Source organism: Antechinus flavipes, chromosome 3 (assembly GCF_016432865.1).
Source record: "Antechinus flavipes isolate AdamAnt ecotype Samford, QLD, Australia chromosome 3, AdamAnt_v2, whole genome shotgun sequence".
NCBI classification, from domain to species: Eukaryota; Metazoa; Chordata; class Mammalia; order Dasyuromorphia; family Dasyuridae; genus Antechinus; species Antechinus flavipes.
In genome coordinates, this window is record NC_067400.1 from 618930382 (window position 1) to 618950314 (window position 19933).

The 19933-nt window shown below is 51.1% G+C and overlaps 2 protein-coding genes across 3 annotated transcripts in view; both read left to right on the top strand.

Annotated features, from left to right (window-relative positions):
• The window catches only part of GRIK5 (glutamate ionotropic receptor kainate type subunit 5), a 33443-nt gene extending 26235 nt beyond the window's left edge, over nucleotides 1-7208 (top strand). Inside the window, exon 20 of the mRNA XM_051989520.1 lies at nucleotides 6062-7208. Coding sequence (XP_051845480.1) covers nucleotides 6062-6493 — 432 coding nt within the window. The 3' untranslated portion in view covers nucleotides 6494-7208. The remainder of the gene's footprint in view (nucleotides 1-6061) is intronic.
• Nucleotides 7209-13255: 6047 nt separating this feature from the next.
• ATP1A3 (ATPase Na+/K+ transporting subunit alpha 3) overlaps nucleotides 13256-19933 on the top strand; it is a 29042-nt gene continuing 22364 nt past the window's right edge. For both annotated transcript variants that reach the window (XM_051989522.1, XM_051989523.1), the window contains exon 1: nucleotides 13256-13446. In XM_051989522.1, the coding sequence (XP_051845482.1) occupies nucleotides 13441-13446 (6 nt within the window). In that variant the 5' untranslated portion in view covers nucleotides 13256-13440. The remainder of the gene's footprint in view (nucleotides 13447-19933) is intronic.

Sequence of the window (19933 nt, forward strand, 5' to 3'; positions counted from 1 at the left end):
TTAACCTCTGGGCTTCAGTTTCTCACCTATAAAAGGAGGGAGTTGGACTAAATATTTTCTTCCAGATTTTTGAACCTGTGGTCTAAGGTATTTCCCCTCTCTTAAGTTCTCTGATTCCCATTCAACTTTCTCTTCCTATCTTGGGGTTTTACCTAAAGCTGCTCTTGCTTTCTGTTCCCCTTCAGAGCCAGCTCCTACCAACAGGCTACAGGTTCTCAGGCACCCCTGCCCCCATAACCAAGGTCACTCTGATGAGTCCTGGCCCATATTCCAACAATCTTTCTGTCCTTAGACTTTCTTGGATCTCATTAGCTACCTTGAGCCTGGTCAGGGAACCTTAGGTTTTAAGGCTTCCTTTTACAATTTTCTCTTGTGTTTTTTTGAGCCATGACACTTTTCTCATGCCCTCATATACTCAATGTCAATCCCCTGATCTGTCTCCTTCTTGAGTCACATTGGATCACAAGATTCAGGAATCAGCCTCTTCCACCTCTGATTATCTCCTCACCTTTATTAATGCTATTGTAACTGCTCTGGCTTGGCAAGGAAGGAAGGAAGGAAGGAAGGAGAGAGAGAGAGAAAGAGAGAGAGATAAGAAGGAGAGAGAGATAAAGGAAGGAAGAAAGGAAGGAAGGAAGGAAGAAAGAAAGAAAAAAGAAAGAAAGGGAGGAAGGAAAAAAGAAAGAAAGGAAGGAAGGAAGAAAGAAAAGAAAGGAAGGAAGGAAGAAAGAAAAGAAAGGAAGGAAGGAAGGAAGAAAGGAAGGAAGGAAGAAAAAAGAAAGGAAGGAAGAAAGAAAGGAAGGAAGGAAGAGGAGGAAGAAAGGAAAGAGAAAAGTGAGGAAGAGAGGAGGGAGGGAGGGAGGAAGGGAGAGAGGGAGGAAGGGAAGGAGGGAGGAAGGGAAGGAAGGAAGAAAGTATGCATTTATTAAATACCTACTAAGCAGGCACTGTACTAAGTGCTTCACAAATAGCATCTCAACCGATCCTCACAACAACCCTGTCTCTGGGAGGTAGCTACTATTATTATTCCCATTTTACAGCTGAGAGGGATTTACTAAAGTATAAAGATGGATTTGCTAAAGCTTGGAGGGGCTCACACCTGAATCAGGGGAGGAATACTCACACTAATGAAATCCCAGATCCCTAAAGAGGTTGAAATATTTACCAGGGAAAAGAGAGAGTAACAATAATAGCTGATTTTTAAGTGGGGCACTACACTCATCATAAATCAATTACATTAATTATAAATTAATTTTGCATTAATGTTGCCTTCAGTACAGCACTTATCTCCCTTGGGAGATCAGTTTTGCCTTAATTATCTTCATTTTGCAGGTGAGAAAAATAAGGCTTGGAGCAGGGAATGGGGTTTTCCCAAGGTCACACAAAAAGGTGGCTGATATCCAGGGCTTCTTCCCACTTCCTTGCAGGGACAAAGTCAGAAATAATTCATGAAATAATTCAGAATAAGGCGGCCAGAGGGTTAGGGAAGAAAAGAGACTAGAAGCCCGTCTCCGATGCCTTGGGATGTGGAAGTGACCTTGGGTTTTTGAGGGCTACGTTCAGAGCAGAAGCTCTAGCAGGTCCTGCCAGGCTAGATGGGCTCTGAGGAGCGGCCCAGAGACAGATGGTGCGTCTGGCGGCTGTGGACCAAGCTGGCGAGGGGCAGAAGGGCCCGGCACCAGAGCACTGGTCTCCTGGGGAGACGGTTTTTGGTCGAGGAATTCTTGAAGCAATAAACTCCGACGGGGGTGAGGGCTGCGAGCCGAGGCCGTGGGGGAAGGAACCAAGCTGAGGCAATGGCTTTGGGGAGTCACTGGAGCTTGGAAATCATTCGGTAGCTTTTTATTAAGCGCCTGCTGTGTACCGAGCCACAGGTGGCTAGGGGAAGGCGTTGAGTTAGGCCCAGTACCTGCTGTCAGCAAGCTCAGTGCGAAGGAGCCCAGACAGATACTGTGCTATGCCATGTCACACGGAGTGTCCTAGGCGGAAGGGAGGGAACCAGCATTTGGACAGCGCTCCCTGAGCCAGGCCCTGTGCTTTCAATACAATGTGATCCTCACAAGGACCCTGAGAGGAGGGGCCATCATTGTGCTCATTTCACAATCCAGGCAACTGTGAAGCAAACAGAAATTCAATGAACCGGCACCGAAGGCTGGATTTGAACTCTGATCTCTTCTGACTCTGAGGCCCCGAACTTTATCCACTGCTGCCTGACCAAGAGTCACAGCCCAGCGTATCCCCTGGAGAGCTTTGCCTCAGAGCCAGGGGGACCTGAGTTCAAATCTTGCTCCTGACAGTGAGTTTGTGACTGTGGGCAAGTCATTTAAGTACGTAGAGTGCTCTAGAGTCCTGAGGGCAGCCTCGCCAGTCTTGGAAGAGGGAGTTTCCTTAAGACTTCTCTCATTGATGGACAGAGACCACCCGAGAGCTGCGAGCAGTGTTGGAGGAAGGTCCAAGGGGAAGGCCGTGACTGTAGGGGATGGGATCAGGGAAGGCTTCCTGGAGGAGGTGGCGCTGAGTCAGACTTTACAGGGACAGGAATGAATGTACTTATGATTCCATTGGTACAGGGACCTTTCCGGTGAGAAACCTCCCTCTCCCAATGCAGGCCAGAGCCTCCCTGAAAACCAGACTTAGAGTTGTCTCGATCCCTGAGGAGTTAAGTGAGTTGACCAGGGTCACGTTGCCATGATGTGCCAGGGCTAGGCCTGGACCCACGTTTTCCTAGATTCAGGGTCAGCTCTCTATTCCACTGAAGAAGAGCGAGGGAATCAGAAGGCTCGTGGCTGGGGCTGAGAGCCGGGAGAGCTCCAGGAGTCACCTTGTGCCTCTCGGGGCTTTCCTGTGGGAAGCCGGGCCCGGACTTTGAGTGATTGTCCAGGTGCACACAGGGAACAGTCAGGATTGGAGCTCAGGTCCTGTGCCTTCAAGCTTGAGTCCTACACACTCTCACACACACTCTCTAACACACACAGACTCTCTCACCCTTGGTTCATAAGCTCTCAAACATTCACACTCACACACACACTCAACAGTTCTCTCTCACACACTCACTCATACTTATACCCCCCCTCACACTCATCGGCACATATACTCTCTCTCACACACACTCTCATACACAAATGCACGTTTAAGTTTTCAAAGTTTACCACTGCACTAAGACTTTTAGGACAGTATTTGTGGGGCTGTTTCCTTTGGGTAGGGAAGTACTTCAGGGCGGACAGATGGCCCAGCGGGTAGAGCACTGGACCCGGAAGCGGGAAGACTTGAGTTCAAATCTGACCTCAGACACTTAGCCATGTGACCTCGGGCAAATCCCTTGACCCTGTCTGTCTCATGTTCCTCCCCTGTAAAATGAGCTGGAGAAGGGAAATGGGAAACCACTTCAGTATGTCTGCCGAGAAAGCTCCCAGTCAGGTCATGAAGAGTAGAACATAACTGGAAAAGGGTTAAACAAAGAGATTTAACAATATTCCTTCTATCAAGGTCAGTCTCTACTTGGCAGCCTGTGGTCCTAGAAATTAAGTTTCTTGCTTAGGATCACCCAAGCAGATGTGCCAGAGGTCAGATTTGAACCCGTATCCTTGACTGCAAGTCCGGTGTTCTTTCTACTACATTTCACTGCCTTTCTTCTGATTTTAGCTTTAAAAGGTCAAGGTCTCCCCTCGGCCGCCAGGGCCAGTCATCCCGAGCTGCCTTTGGCCACTGGCCTAGGTGGTTCTGGAGGGGAAAGTGAGGCAGGTGACCTTGCCCAGCCCTGCCTCACTTCAGCCCAATTCACTTGCCATGGTCCCCTTTGAGAGGGAAGGATGAATAGCAGTCTGGCCCAGCTCCTTCCTTTTACAGAAAAGGGAACGGGAGCCCCGAAAGTGGAGCCAGTGATTGATGTGCTGGGGCTGGAGGAGGTCTTAGAGATCGTCCAGCACCTCTTCCTCATTTAGCAGATGGGGAGACTGAGGCCCAGGGAAGTTGACTCAATTTACCCAAAGTCACACAGAAGAATTAGAAGAAAATCTCCTTTCCCACAGGCTGGGCAGCAAGTAAACTTCCTAAGCTCTCCCATCCCAACTAGATGCTAAGGAACAGTTCTAACAACTCACACTGGGCCTGGCACTTTAAGGGCTGCAGAGCCTCGGCTCATAATTTTCAGAAGAACCTTGTGAAGCAGCTGCCATGGGGATCCCAGACCCAGAGGCCAAGTGGCTCGTGCACAGGGCAAGTGTCTGAGGCAGGATCTGAATTCAAGGCCAACTCTTACCTCACTGTGCCATCAGCTTAGGCCGAGCCCGGTGCCCCCCATCTCCGCTCCACTTCCCTTTGCTGCCTTTGCACTCCCACAACGTCTTCCTAATTCCCAGAACCACCTAATCCCCAGAATGATTTGGGATCATTCTGGATTGAGCTCCTTGATCTGCTCGCTCTCTCTCTCTCTCTCTCGCTCTCTCTCTCTCTCTCTCTCTCCCCCCACCCCTCTCTCTCTCTCTCTCTCTCTCCTCTCTCTCTCTCTCTCTCTCTCTTTTTCTCTCTCCCTCTTTCTCTGTCTCTGTCACACACACACACACACACACACACACACACACACACACATATGTGTTTCCTCTCAGCCAATCAGGAAGCTGCCTGATGACTTGCCTTCTTACCTTGCAGAGCAGAGCCAGAAGAAACCTTATAGGCCATTAAATCTAGCCTCTTCATTTCACAGATGAATAAACTGAGGCTCAATGAATAGACTAAACGGCCATACAGCTAGAACCTGGGCCCAGGTCCACCAAAGCCAGTTGCTCTTTATGCAACAGTTTCCTAAAAGGATCTTTTCCCTGCCTCATCCTCCAGTTTTCTGGAATGGAAAACACCATCCTATAAATTTTAACTTTTCCCTCCCCTCCAGAAAATACATCACCATCTCCTAACTGCTCCTTCATGTAATACTTGTGGGACTTCACTCCCAGTTCCCCTGAGCTCCTCCCAAGTCAGTGACTAGCTTTGTGATCTTGGGCGTGGCCCCTTAAATTCTCCAAGCCTCAGTTTCCTCATCTGCAAATTGAGAAGAGTGAATCTAATTCACAATTAGCCAATTGTCTCTAAGGTCTCTTCCAGCTCCCATCTATGATCGTATCCCTCTCTGTATGTGACAATCGTGGTCCAAAATAGCCCACATCCCCAATAAGGTGAAAGATCAACAATAATTCCAGTGCTCAGCTAAGTGGCAAGAAGATCCTGGGCCTGAATCCAGGAAGACCCAAGTTCCAATACTTTTAACTGTGTGATCTTGGAGGAGTCACTTAGTCTGTTTTTACTTCAGTTTCCTCAACTGCAAAATGGCCATTCTAACAGCCAACCTCCCGGGTCACAGTGGTTCTCAGAGTATGGTCTAGAGAATCCTGGGGATCTCGGAAACCCTTTTAGAGGGTCTACAAATTCAAAAATAGTTTTTATTTCCAATGTGGTCAATGTCTATAAATATAATCCAGAAAAACAAAAACGCTTCGGAGAGATCCTCCATCATTTTTAATAGGATAAAGATACTGAAAACAAAAGTTTGAGAACCACTGACCCAGGATCACTGTGAGGACCAAATGAGATGATATTTGTAAAGAACTTTGCTCCGCCATATTTTACCTTCTGGATTACTTTGTCGGATACCGAGCTCCAAAGTGGATAGAACCAGGCAGCCTCTGGGCTCTGAGGGGTCTGAGAGGTGGAGATGGGCCGGATCAGGGAGGAGAACCCGGATCAGGGAGGAGAACCCGGATCAGGGAGGAGAACCCGGATCAGGGAGGAGAACCCGCTGCTGGGGCAGCCAGGGCATAGGGCCAGGAGAGGAGGTCAGAGGGGAGAGAGAAGGGCAAATGAGAGGAAGGAGTCAGGAGAGGAGGAGGTGAAAGGTCAGAAAGATGAGGGTGAGCACAATAGAGACGAAGAGGGGGGACACAGGAGGACAGATGCAGAGCTGAGGGACAGAGACGCTGAATAATAGTGGAGGAGGAAAGGTGGAAAGGGGGAGGGGGGAGAGACCTGAGCCGGCCTCTCCTCGGCCCCCACGCCCTCCTCTTCCCCGCAGGTGTCCGTGTGCCAGGAGATGCTGCAAGAACTTCGTCACGCCGTGTCTTGCCGGAAGACCTCCCGTTCCCGCCGCCGCCGCCGCTACCCGGGCGTCCCGGGCAGGGCCGCTCTGTCCCTGCGGGCGGTCCGGGAGATGCGCCTCAGCAACGGGAAGCTGTACTCTGCGGGCGCGGGCGGCGGAGACTCGGGCGGGGGTCACGGGGGCCCCCAGCGCCTCCTGGACGACCCCGGACCCCCCGGCCGGCCCCCGGCTCCCGCCCCGGCCGGCTGCACCCACGTCCGCGTCTGCCACGAGTGCCGGCGCATCCAGGCCCTTCGGGCTGCAGGTGGGGGGCCCCCTCGGGGCTTGGTTCCCCCAACCGAGACCACCAGCCCCCCGAGGCCCAGACCGGGGCCCCCGGCGCCCCGGGAGCTGTCCGAGCAAGAGTGACCGCCCCCATTCCATGGGGCGGGCTGGCAGCCAGCTCAAGAACTCAGGCTTCGGGGAGAACTCAGGCTTACGAGCAGCCGACTAAGAAGGACCTAGGCGTCCGATCCCCTGACCCCACGAGGTGAAACCTGGACTAGAGGGAGATCAAGGAGCCCTTTCGGCCGCCCTCGCGAACGCGACCCAGGCGACAGGGTGGCCCGGATGGAGGGGAAGCCCAGTGGTCGAGCCCTCGGCCCCTCTCCCCCGGAGGGAGCGTCGCGGAAAGAGAATTTCCGACTCCGGACTCCCGAGACTTGGCCCTTTGGTAGCCAGACCCGCCCGAGGGCGGGAGGGAGGGCGGTGAGGGTGGGGACTCGCCCTCTGGAGCCCCCTGGTGGATTGGTCGAGGCGTAGCCGAGAGCAGGAATCGATCTCGGAGGTGGAGGCCCTGAGCCTGGATGCTTGAATGGATCCCTCTTCGTGGCGGGGGGAACTCCTGGGGGGCCCCACTTCCAAATGCCCCCTGGACTCAGAGCCCCACCCATCCTGGAGCAGGAGAGGGAGGCGACCTCTGGCCCAGCTTTCTGTCTCTGTCTCTGTCTCTTTCTCTATTTTTGGGGAGAAGCCCCCGGATTTCTATGACACTCCCTAGGGAGGGGGTCGGTGGCTCCCCTGTCCCTCCCCCTCCCGAGTCCCCCGTCCCCGTTGGAATAAAAAAAATCAAAGAAAACCTCAACCGTTGGGGACTCCTGGGCCTCTCTTGCTGAGGGGGGCGGGGAGTGGCGGAGCAGATGGACATGTAGGACACTTAGAGGGTGGAGGAGAGATCGGGTGCCAGAGACCCTGAGGGCCCATGGGTCAGATCAGGACGCCTGGGTTCCTGAGAGTATGGAGGATAAGGGAAAAACTACTTGGTGCTTCGAGGAGCGGGGGGCGGGGGGGAAGAGAAGAGGGGCGCAGAGACCGGGAGCCTAGATCAGGATCACCTTGAACTTGCTCTGTCCCTTCTTCCTCGGCCCTAGAGTCACGTAGTCCCTTCCCCACTTTGTCCTCACTCCACCCCACCCCACCCCCCTCGCTCCAATCATTAGACAAAAGAGGAAACTAAGTCAGGGCCAAGCCAGAAGCAAGGTCGGAACTAGAATCCGGGTCTCCCGGCGATCAGACGCAGGTTCCTCCCGCCGCTGCCCCCGCATCCCCATATTCTAGGTTTGCAGGCAAAAGGGGGAGGAGTTGCCGGGTCAAGTCTTCTCCCTGCGCAGTCGCTTTGCGGGACCTGCCTTTTCTCCTACCCACCCCCGGGAGGCGGAGAGCTGGGAGGGGGACGAGGGGGAGAGGGCTCCTGTCTCCAAGGCAACCGAGATTCTGGGCTCTTCCGCCCCGCCCTTCCTTACTGTCCCTGGTGCTGAGTACCCAAAGACACCGAGAGATGTGGTGGATGCCTGAGGGAAGGCAGACAGACGGTCAGAAAGACAAAGAGAGATTGCTCTCTGAGGTCTCTGTCAGGAAGGAGTGGAGATCCCCACTAGATAGAGTTAGATCTCAGCCTCTCTCTGCTCCAGCCCCAGAGAAGGAAACTGAGGCTCAGAGATGAGATAACTTGGCAATAGGTAGCAATCACTAGAAGCAGATTGTGGCGTCCACTCAAGTCCACTGGCCCCCAACATTTGGTGTGATTGAGTGTGGTTGTGTAATATTTCCCGGGCATAATTGTGGCATTGGGTGTGACCCTTTGCAGTGTGTGGGTGACTCGTGCCTCTGTGCCATGAACGGTGGTTGTTTTCATGATGTATGTGATATAGCGTGTGTGACGTGGCTTTTGTGGGTCTGGGGGCGCTTTGCTTTCGATATTTTGATGTGTGTGATTTTGTGTGATGTCTGTAGAGTGTGGGTCAGATGAGCCTGGCTTGCCGGCCATGCTCTGGGAATATTTATCGTTGTGACTGTGATTTCTGTGTGCTCTTTTTGCGATTGTGTTGTGTGTTTCCACGTGAGGCTTGTCTGTGAGGTTGTGTGATTGTGTGTACTCCCTGTGAGTGTGATTGTGTATCTTGATAGCAAAGGGGGTGAGATGAAGAGGCTCGAGATCATCATTTCACCAGTTGGGGTGGGTGGAGGGAGCTCTCTAGCGGCCCCGCCTCCATCCCCACAGCCCTCTAGTATTTTTCTGTGAAAACTTAACTGCAGCAAAGAAAGGACAAGTGAAGGTCATATGGAAGAGAAAAAAGAGAGAGCCCGGAGAGACAGGGAGGTGGAGAAGTGAACTGATGTAGGCAGAAACCAAGACAAGATAAGAGTGACGGGGAGACACAAAGGGTCATGGGGAAAGCAGGTGAACCACCGTCAGAAAAAGCAGAGACCGAGGGAGAGGCAGGGAGGGAGAGACTGGGGAACAGATGGGGAGACTGAGGGAGAGGGGGGAAGGGATGAAGGGCAAGAGAGAGGGCGAGCCGAAGGTCAAAGGGACAGCCGCAGTGACCCAAAGCAGTGAAGAGTGAAGGACAAAAAGAACAACCTGGCTCAGGGCTCTGGACTTCGGTCGCTGTCCATTCAGCACCACATTCGACAAACAGCTTCGGGTTAGGGACCAGCATTTGCAGAGAATGTAAGCCTTAAGAGTGTGTGTGTGTGTGTGGGGGGGTCTACTATATACCTTCCATGCCTCTCCCTATATATAACCCATCACCCATACACAATATAAATATCTTTTCTCCCACCCCCGGCTCCACACCAGACACCTTTACTCACTAGTCATCTGGACTCTTCAACCTACACCTATCACATCACCCACATACTTCCCAACATACACACTCCTCATGACATATGTCTACCCCAACAAACCATACATTATTAAATGTTGCACATGATTCACCCACTTGCCACCCCACAAACCCCACGTTTCCTTCCACAGCACACTTTATCCCTCTAACACTCCATGTTCCTGATCCCCCTGAAAAGAGTACTCTATTCCTTATACCCTACCCACCACAACCACCCACTTTAAATTCCTTACACTGCTACACACACACACACACACACACACACACACACACACTATAAATCTCTTCCACTCCAGCATTATAAGCATGAGAAACCCTTGGTCAGATTGGATGGGAGACCGCACACACACTGGGTCCCCTCTCCAAGGAGACATTATCCTGATTCATGGTCTAAACCTCAAGGTCTCCCTTGCTTTCTCCCAGGCTCTGATTCTGTAGGGATCCTGTGTCTCTTGTTTGTCTCCTTTGCTCAATCACTGACTCTTTGAGTACCCGTCCCAGGCTCAGGGTAAGGGGTCCCCCCTGTCTCTTTTCTCTCTAAATCCTGAGAAGTCCCGGGTTCTGTCCCTATGACCTTCGCTTTCCTCTGTGGTACCGCAGCTCCTGCATAGGGAGGAGAAAGGCTGCAGAGTCATCAGTCCTTCTGTAGTGTGGTGTCAGTGAGTGTGTGATCGGTGGCCTATGTGTGGCTGTGTAGATGGGACTGTCCTCTCCGTGTTTAATGGAACTGTACTTTCTGGGTTTATCCCCATGCATTTCTGCAGAGCTTGAATGGGAATTCTTGTGGAATTGTGTGTATCTAAATGTGTGGCCATGTTGAGTGTGTATTGATTACTGCCCCATCTTAAGTGAATAACATTGCGGGTATGTGGACCATGAGATTTTAATCATAGGATTTATTATAAGGGCATAAGATTCACAGAGATCACTTGGTCTACCCCTCTCATTTTGAAGATAAGAAACAGATCCTTCAGGAAGTAACATGTCTGGAGTCAGACAAAGACTAGCAGTACTCAGATCTTTCTGAAAGGAAGTCAAACTTGCATTACAGCATACTTCTTACCCATCCCCCCCACCCAGGGACCTAGATTTCTTGCCTTTTAATTTCCCCAAGAAATATCCCAGTGTTCTTCCCTTCAAGAAGGGTAGACAGTCTTCTCAAAAGGTGATATTGTCCTTCCCACACCAACTCTTTCAGGGAGCTGTGTATCTCAGTCTTTCTTTAAACACCATGAGTCTAATGCCTTTGAACTGGTCCTTGAAGACTGTCTAATTCTCTCATTTTACAAATGGGGAAACTGAAGCCCAGAGAAGGAAACTGACTTGCCCATGATGGCATTAGTAGCAAGCAAGCAGCAGTCAAGCTTCCAATGCAGCTTCAAATGTGCGTTCATTTGATACTCTGTGTGTGTGTGTGTGTGTGTGTGTGTGTGTGTGTGTGTTTATGATGAATCTGGCACTGGGAGTACAAGGAGAAACCATATTGGAAACTGTGACCTCTCCTTCCCAGCCTCATAAGACAACTAGGGGAAGACAGTGATGGGGCTTCCTGGAATTGGACCACAGAGGGCTCCCAGTCTCCATAGTAACGGCCCTCCACAACCTTCCAGCCCTTCATTGTAGCCTGTCTACCGTTACCTGGGCAACCAGCAGCTACTGAATTTTTTCTGGGGATGGGGATGTCTCTGAATGTCTCCTTCCGACCTGTGTGTCTTCCAGTCTGCCTCTGCCTCTGCTTTCTGCCTGTCTCTCTCCATCTTTCTGTGTGCTCTGGGGTTTTCTGCTTTTTTGCTGTCTGGATCTCTGTCTCTGTCTCCACTTCCATCTCTGTCTCTCAATCCATGTCTCTGGACTTGATTCCATTACCTCTCTTATGCCCTGTCCAGTAAAGCAAGCACTTTTCCCCCACCAAATCTTCTCCCTGGTGGAATGAGGGAGAATAGTGAGAATAGTTGTATTCTGAAATGGGAAAACAAGCCTTCCCAACCCAATTTCCACTGCTTCTTGCCGTTTTCTTTTAGCATGGAATAATATGACAGCCAAGAAACCAAGGTGATATTAGACTGCATTTTTAAAAAGGCAGAATCACCAGTTGAGAGTGTATTGGCTTTAGGAAGGTCACATTGGGAGGCCTGGGTTCAACACTAGGTACTTCACTCCAGAAAAGGTTTGAAAAGCAGGAGTATCCAGAAATCAGTCAAAAAGATGAAGATCTCACAGGAAGGTCATATTGGGTGGCCTGGGTTCAACACTAGGCACTTCACTCCAGAAAGGGTTTGAAAAGCAGGAGTATCCAGAAATCAGTCAAAAATATGAAGATCTCACAGATCATGCCTTATGTGGTGGGTTGAGGGCATTGGGCCTGTTTAACCTGTGGAAGGGAAGCCATTATGGTTTCCTTCAATCTTAAAGAGTCTTCATTTTGAAAAAAGTTAGATTTTTGTTTGTCTTCAAAGGCAGAACGAGACACAATGGTCAGACGTTGTGTAGCAGGTTTAGATTTAATGTAAGAGAGGGTGGGGATGAGGTAGGAAATCTCCCAAGATCTCCTAAAATGGAAGGAAATGCCTCAGGAGGTAGTTGGGCCCCTTTTATTGGATGTCTTTAAGCATCAGCTGGATGGTCATTGGTAGGAATGGTACAGAGAGTAGTCAATGTTCAGGGAGGAGTTGGACTGAAAGGGTCTTTGAAATCCAAGTTCGAGTTTCCAGATTCTTTGTTCTAAGGACCCTTCCAACTCTCACCCTGTATTTGCTGGTTTTCTATTCTAAGGTCTGGGTTGTAAGCACCTTGACAGTCCTGACATTCTATTATACCCTAAATTCCGAGATCCTTCTAAGTCTAATGTTCTATCAATCAATGACTGACCTGTTCTAGTATCTGCCATCTATGTTCCCCTTACGTGACAAGTTTCATAGGAGAGGAACAATCACGGGGTGGGGATGGAGGAATGATAGAACAGGAATAAGGCCATTGCTGGCTGGGAAGGGCAGGGAAAGGGCAACACAGCTTCTTGGTGGTTTGATTCCGAGTATCAGTGTGTTATTCTGATCCTCGAATTGTAGAGGGGGGAAAGTTTTACACGGTGCTTGTTCTGCCAGGTGCCCCAGCTAGTAATGGGCCCTTAGAAAAAGTTTGCTAGATATTATCGTCCAAGATGCTGTTTTTCTCTCTATGATGTGTCTGCATCCCTTTAACCTTCTTTATCTGTCCCCCTCCTTGTCCCTGCCTTCCTTTGTGTCTGTCTTCTGAGCTCTGGCTGTCTGTCTTGTCTCCCTATATTTCGATATTTCTCTGTCTCTCTGTTGTCTCTCCCTCCCTCGGTGTCTTTTCTCTGTTGTTTTTTATCTCTTTCTCTGTCTCCTGAGTTCTATCTTTTCTTTTTCCTCTAGTCTCTGTAATTCTCTCTTTTATCTCTGTGTGTCTCTGTCTAGTCTGGGTCTTCCTTACTCTGTCCCTTTTTGTGTCTATCTCTGCACCTGTTTCTCTCACTGGATCTCTGGCTTCCTTTGGGTCCCTGTCTCTTGTCTCCCTCTGTCTAGTTTCTTTGTCCCCCCCCCCCCATTTATCTCTATCGCCCTCCCTGTCCCAGAGAGTCTCCTGATCTCCTTGACCCTGCATCTCTCTAGCTGTAGCTATCTCTCCGTCTCGGCCTGTCTTGCCGCGGTCTCTGTGACTGTGCTTGTCTCTGTCCCGCGTGGGTGGCAGGCCGCGTTCAGTGTCTCCCCGCACTGCAGAGGGTTCCCGGGGCTGCCCCTTGGGCGGGGAGGGGGGATGAGGATGGGAGAGAGAGGGAGGAGGCGGGGGCCGGGGAGCCTGGCATCCCGGGCGCCTGAGGCGGGGGCTCCGCAGCGCTGTGCCCCCTCCGCCCCGCCCCCCCTGCGGAGGCAGCCACGACAGCTGCAGTGCCAGGGGCGGGGCCCAGGATGCCACTCATCCCGCCGTGTCCTCGGATTGGCCGGCTCCCGCCCCCCCGCGCGCCCGGCCATATGAGGAGGCGGAGGCGGGGGGCGGGCGGCCTCTTCTGCGGACCGAGCAGCGGACGCGCGGACCCAGCCCCGAGCCCAGCCCCGCGCCCCGCACCCGGAGCCCCAGCCCCAGAGCCCGGAGCCCTGAATCCCGAGCCCCCATTTCCCAGCCCAACCCCCGCCCCTGTTCCCCGGCCCCCGGCCCAGCGAAGCCGCCAGGATGGGGGTAGGTGCCCGGGCCGGGAGGGGGGCGGAGGGTGTGAGTGTGAGTGTGAATGTATGTGTGTGTGTGTGTGTGTGTGTGTGTGTGCATGTGTGCGCGCGCGTGTGTGTGTGTGAGGGGCCTTGGGGTGCCGTGTGCCCACGGTGTGGGTCCGCGGGCTGGGATCCGGCCCCCGGGTGCTCCGCGGCTCTGGATGTGGCGTTGTTTGTGTGACACGCTGGGATGTGTGATGTCGCGTGCCCCGGTTTGACATTGCGCGCCCGCTGGGACCCCGGCTGCCCGAGCGGGGGCTGTGGTCCGAGTACCATTGCGAGCCTGGGGGCTGGCGAGCGTCTGTGTGTGTCAGTGGCGGTCTGGGGGTGACATTGGGGGGCCGCGGGGCTCGTGTCCGTGGGCGGCATTGTGAGCTCGGCGAGGCGGGGGCTTGCGGACCCTGCCGGGGCTCGCCGAGACGGGGCCGAGCCAGCCGCCCGTGGCGGGGACTGCGGATGTGACTGCACGTCTGGGTGACCTTGCGTGTGCATCTGGCTGAAATCTCCCTGTCTAGCTGCGGAGTCGGGGACTCGGGGGGAGGAGCAGAGATGACCTCCCTGTCTCCTTCGCGGCCTGGCCCATCAGGGTGGGGGGCTCCTCCCGCAGTGCGCCTCGGCTCTTAAGTGTGTGTGTCCGTGCGTGCCTCAGCTGCCCTGCCCAGGGGAACGTGACGGGAGGGGGGAGCTCCGGGCCCCGGGGGGAGGGGGAGGCGGGCAAAATCAGCATCTGGGCCCAAGAACACTCGAGCTGCGTGTCCCCGTGCCCTTGTCCGTGTGTCCTTGTCTCTGTCCCTGGGTCTCTCCACCAGATGCAGTCGCTTCGGTTTCCTGACCCTCCCGCAGACCCGGATCCCATTCTGTCTGATCCTCAGCCCGGGGGCTTTGGGGAAAATGGCCTTCAAGAGGAAGGGCATGGGGACTGGGACAAAGATGGAGGATGGGGGTGGAGAGAGGGATGGAGCATGGGGACGAGGGACAGGGTTGGGGATGGGCAGGAGGATAAAGATATGGGGATGGAGAGGGGATGGAGCATGGGAACAGGGGATGGGCTTTGGGATGGCAGGAGGAGAAAGAGGGGGGATGGGAGTGGAATTAAAAATGGAGGATGAGGAATGGGTTGGGGACAGGGGTGGCAGCATGATGGAAGGGAAAGAGTCTAGCCTTGCAGACAGGAGAGGTCAGGGTTTGCATCTGGGCTCTGGCACTGTGAGTGTCTGGATTGGGCATTTCACTCCTGTGGGTCTCAGTTTCCCCATCTGGAATATGCAATACCTGCACCATCTGGTGCCCTAAAGGGCTATGAAAATACTAATTGGAAATGCAGACAAACTTGGAGGAGGGAGATGGGGGTAAAGATGAAAGCTAGGGATGGATGACACCATAAGAAGCACACAGGAACAGGAGGCAGGAAAACTAAGCTCCAATGGGGACCAGAGAATCATAAATTTAGAACAGGAAGGAACCGTAGAGGTCATTTAGTCCAGCCTCCTCAATTTATAGATGAGAAAACTAGGCCCACACAGGTGAAGGGACTGGCCCAAGGTCACAAGATTAGGAGGTAGTGAAGCTGGATCCATTTGTCATTATATACAGTCTTTTTTCCCACTTCACCATGACTGAGATAAAATGGAGGGTGGGAACAGCAACGAGGGTGGGATAAAGATGGAAGGTAGAAATGAGCTTGGAGATGGGTTTGGGGTGGGGAGGGGGATAAAAATAGGGGGGAAATATGGGTTGAGGGAGGGGGTAGGGGAAGGGAAAGAGGGCTTTTGACTTCCAGGTAAGTTGGATTGGGAGGCCAATACTTCAAGAGAGGAGGAGGAAATGGGGGAGGATGACAGAGGGAGGGGAGCCAATATGGGGAGACTGGGAGAAGGGTTAGGAAATGAAATTGATTACGAGATTTTAAGAAAGACAAAAATGGGAGTGGGGAAGGGAAGAGAGAGCAGATAGAAATAAAAAAGAAAGGAAATCCTAGAGAAATTTGGGGAAGTGCCCAGAAACAGACAATGGAAAAGACATAGGGACAGAGACGTGATTCTGAGATACCTACAAATAAAAGATGGAAAAGTGAGACACAGAGGCTTGATCTGAAAGTCATTGCTATAGAGAGACACAAATAGAGCTGAAAGAGACACAAATGGATAATTTAAGACTAAAATATAATGAAAAAATAGACTGATGTGGGAATGTGGGATATACACTGAAAAGACAAGAGAGAGCAAGGGAAAGAGAGGGAGACTGGAGACATAAAGCTGGAAGGAGAGACAGAGACACAGAGAGATACAGAGACAGAAACAGAGACACAGAAACAGAGGAAGACAGTGAAAAAGAGAGAGAGACAGAGACAGACAGAGACAGAGGTAAAGAGAGACAAAGAGACAGAGACAGAGGCAGATGTACAGAGATACAGAAACAGATTCAGAGAGAGGTAGAGAAAGAAAAAAAAATAGATGTGCAGAGATAGAGAGACAGAGACAAAGAAACAAAGATAGAGACAGAGATAGAAAGAGAGAATGAGAAAATAGAGTGGCTTTAATACAAGGTATCAGGGGAGGGAGTCACAAGGAGAGAGAGATGGATTCAGTGCTAGAGAAAGACACAGAAGCAGTTCAAGACTAGGATGGGGGGGGGGACAGAAAGAGCAGACTTTAGCCTTCCCCCAACCCATATCTCTGTACCTCCCATTCTCTCTTATTTTGTGCCATAGTCTGCCTCTCCCTTCTCTCTATCTGCTCTTCTCTCCTTCAGCCTCTACATCACAGTGTGTCCCTGTCTCGGTCCCTCTGTGTCTCCGAGTCTCTGTTGCTCTCTCCCTCTGGGACAGTGTCCTTTCCCTCCACCTCTGTGTCCTTGTGTCTTCCTAGCCCCCCCCTCCCTCCCCCGCATTGCTTCTCTGCAGTCCCCAGCTTTCTGCACCTATCAGCTCGCCTGCTTTCTGTCTCTCCATCTCTTTTCCCCTCTGGCTCTCAGTCTCTGCCTTCAGAGTTGCATTTCAATAAGGAGAAGGGAAAGTGTGAGGGACAAAGGTTAGGAGATTAAGGAAGGGGAAAGGAAACTTGAAGGTCAGAAAGAGTAGGGAAAGGGGAAGGGAGGTGGCAATTAACAGATATAATGAAGAGACTCAGGGAAGATCCAGAGACAGGAAAAACTAAAGAAGAAATAACTATGTAGTTAGATACACACACACACACACACACACACACACACACACACACACACACACACACTCAGAGGCAGGAACTGGATAGCTGGGCATCCCCTGGGCTGTCCTTTGCTATATTCCCCTTCTCTTCCCCTCCTCCCCCTTCTCAGTTTCTCCTTGTACCCTGCTGTTTCTCCATCTGTGTCTTTTTTCCCAGTCTGAGTAGGCATCCCATCTTCCCCCAGCCTTGTTTCCAGAGTCCCCTGTTCAAGTGTTCAAGGAGACTTCCCAGATGTCCTTATCCCCCAGCCCCTTTTACCTCAGGGATTCTGATATTTGGGCTCAATGCTCTCCAACCTTCACTCCTAGGTTTAGGGACTAGGGGGAGGGGAAAGGAAGAGGGGGAACGAACTGCTAGTATTTAGAGTCTGTTTTCCATCCCCCATTGTCCATCCCCTTGTCTTTTCCTCCATAGGTCCTCCCTGATCCCCAAGGTTAATTTTCGTCTCTTGCTCTCCATCTTTCTATCTCTCTGCTTTTCAGTATCTGCCTTTTCCTCTCACAGTCACAGCAGCTGAATCCCTCTCTATTTTATTCTACCCTCTCTCCATTTTTCCTGTGTTTCTGTCTCTCTCCTTGTATATTATGGGGATTCGAAGAGGCCACAGATTTCATTAACACCCAGCTCCAGTGCCCCCACTCTCCTAGGGCGCAGTATTGCTGCAGGATTGGCCAGTGGCCAGACCTCCCCTCCTTCTAAGACCTTTTCGTCCTCCTCTTCCCTGCACACTGACAGCTGGCTTCTCCCTCCCATTTTTCTTTCTCTGTCTCCATTTTCCTGAAACTCACTATATAAACGTGAACATATTTCATCTCTACCTCCTCTTTCTCGGTCTGTCTCCATTTTGCTTTCTTTCTATGTTTCTGCCTTCCTGTTTCTCCTTGTGTCTCTCTATCTAGCCCTTCCATTTCTTTCTACCTCACTTTCAGCTTTCTTTTCCTCTTTTCCGTTATCTCTGAATCCACCTCTGTCTTTTTCTGCATCTTTCTTACTGTGTGTGTCTCTCCCGGTCTGGGATTTTCCATGCCCTTGTTTCTCAGGCTTTTCTGGTTTCTTCCCCCTCTTTGTTTCCATGGTTTGACCTTTCTGTCTCCCAATATCTCCATCTGCCTTTCTCTATTTCTCTAATCCTCCCAATTTCTTCTCTTCTTCCCAAATTTTTGCCTCTTTTTGTCCCTCTCCCTGAACTCCTTTTCTTTGTCCTTTCTTGTCACACCACGTCCCTTATGTTGTCAGCATCTATCTAGTTCCATTTGACAGCTGAGGATACTGAGGCACCAATCAGTGTTGGGAAGTGCCCTTGGCCAGTCAGCTACGTCCTCCATACCAACACCCAAGGACCTAGAAAGGGTTAGGTGTACGTGTGTGATTGTGTGGTAAAAGGCTGCTTTTCCGCTCCCCAGTTCTCTCTGCAAGGTCACCAGGGGATTAGCATCCCTGAAGCCGATGAGCTGGCCTGAGAAGGACTGGGCTGGGTTGGATCCCTCTCAGCTTAGGGATCCTGCCCAGCTGGAGAGGAGACAGGGTCTACCCCTCCCCCATGTGCCTTCTCCACCCCCTTTCTGTTTTACTGCTGCCAGTCTCTCTTTGTTTTTCTGGCCACCCATCTCTTTCCTTATGTCTCTTGTTGTTTCTCTTTATTTCTCAGACTAGCTTTTCTTATACTCTTTAAGGAGGAAGAGGACTGGAGCTGAGAAGGGGGGGACATTAAATGAGAAAGATCCTTGAGGGTCAACAGATGGGGACCTAGAACAAAGATGGGATGATATGCCCAGCAGTATTGGTCTGAAAGAGAAGGGGGGGATACTGGCATATATGTGTGTGCCAGCTAGAGCCAGAGACACATCAAAAGAGACAAAAAACACTCAAAGTCTGAAAAAGAAATCGTTTTAGATGTAACTGGAGAAAATTAAAATGTTAAATTAATTTTTAAAAAGAAAGAAAAACACTCAAAGAAAGCAATACGCAGAGATGGGAAAAGACAGACAAAAAAGTGTGAAAAGGAGGCAGAAGGGGAGAGAGACAAAGAACAAGAGAAACAGGCTGAAAAGGAGAGTGATACATTGAGAGGTAGAGAAGCCCAGACATAGAGAAAAAAGGTCAAAAGAGATAGGTGAAGAGAAAGGAAGAGAGAAAAACATAGAAGGAGAAAAGGACGAAGGAAGACAGCTATGAAAGAGACAAAGAAGGAGACACCTATACCTACCTGAGAGCCACAGAGGGGGAGAGATACAGAAAGACACCCAGAGGGAGAGACAAAGAGACACAGAGAGACAGAGGAAGATAAAGAAACAGAAATAAAGAGGGACAGAAACAGCTCTCTCTTTCTCTTCCTTCCCTCCCCTCCCTTTCCCTTTCCTTCTTTCTCCTGTCCTCTCTTCTCTTTGTCTTACTTCTTATCGTCTGTCTGTCTGTCTCTCTCCCTCCTTCCTTTCATCTCTTCCCTTCTCCCCTTCCTTCTCCTCTTCTGTCCCTCCCCTTCCCTCCTCTCCCCTTCTCTCTCTTTTCTCTCACTCTCAGTCTGTCTGTTTCTCTGTCCCTGTCTGTCTCCCTCCTTACCCTCCCCTCTCCTCTCTTCTCTTTTTCTCTCTTCTTTCACTCTCTCTCTTTGTCTCTCTCTCAATCCCTCCCTCTTCTCTTCCCACTCCTCCCCTGCCTTCCTTCCTTTCCCTTCTCTTTTCTTTCTCTCTGTCTCTGTCTCTCACTGCTTCATTCTGTTTCTGTCTGCCTGCCTCTGTGTCTGTCTGTCTGTCTGTCTCTCAGTCTCTCTCTCTCTGTCTCTCTCTCACACACACAGTCTCTCTTTCTCTGTCTCTGTGTCTGTCTTTCTGTCTCCATCTCTCTCTTTCTTTCTCCTCTCTCTGTCTCCATCTCTATCTATCTGTGTCTCTGTGTGTGTGTCTCTGTCTCTCTCATACACACAGTATCTCTATCTCTGTTTCTCTCTTACACACACAGTCTGTCTCTTCTGTGTCTCTGTCTCTGTGTGTGTCTCTCTCTCTGTCTCTGTCTCTCTCTGTCTCTTTCACACACACACACACACACACACACAGTCTCTCTTTCTCTGTCTCCATCTCTCTCTTTCTTTCTCCTCTGTCTCCATCTCTATCTATCTGTCTCTGTCTCTGTGTGTGTCTCTGTCTCTCACACACACACAGTCTCTCTGTCTCTGTCTCCATCTCTCTCTTTCTTTCTCCTCTCTCTGTCTCCATCTCTATCTATCTGTCTCTGTCTCTGTGTGTGTGTGTCTCT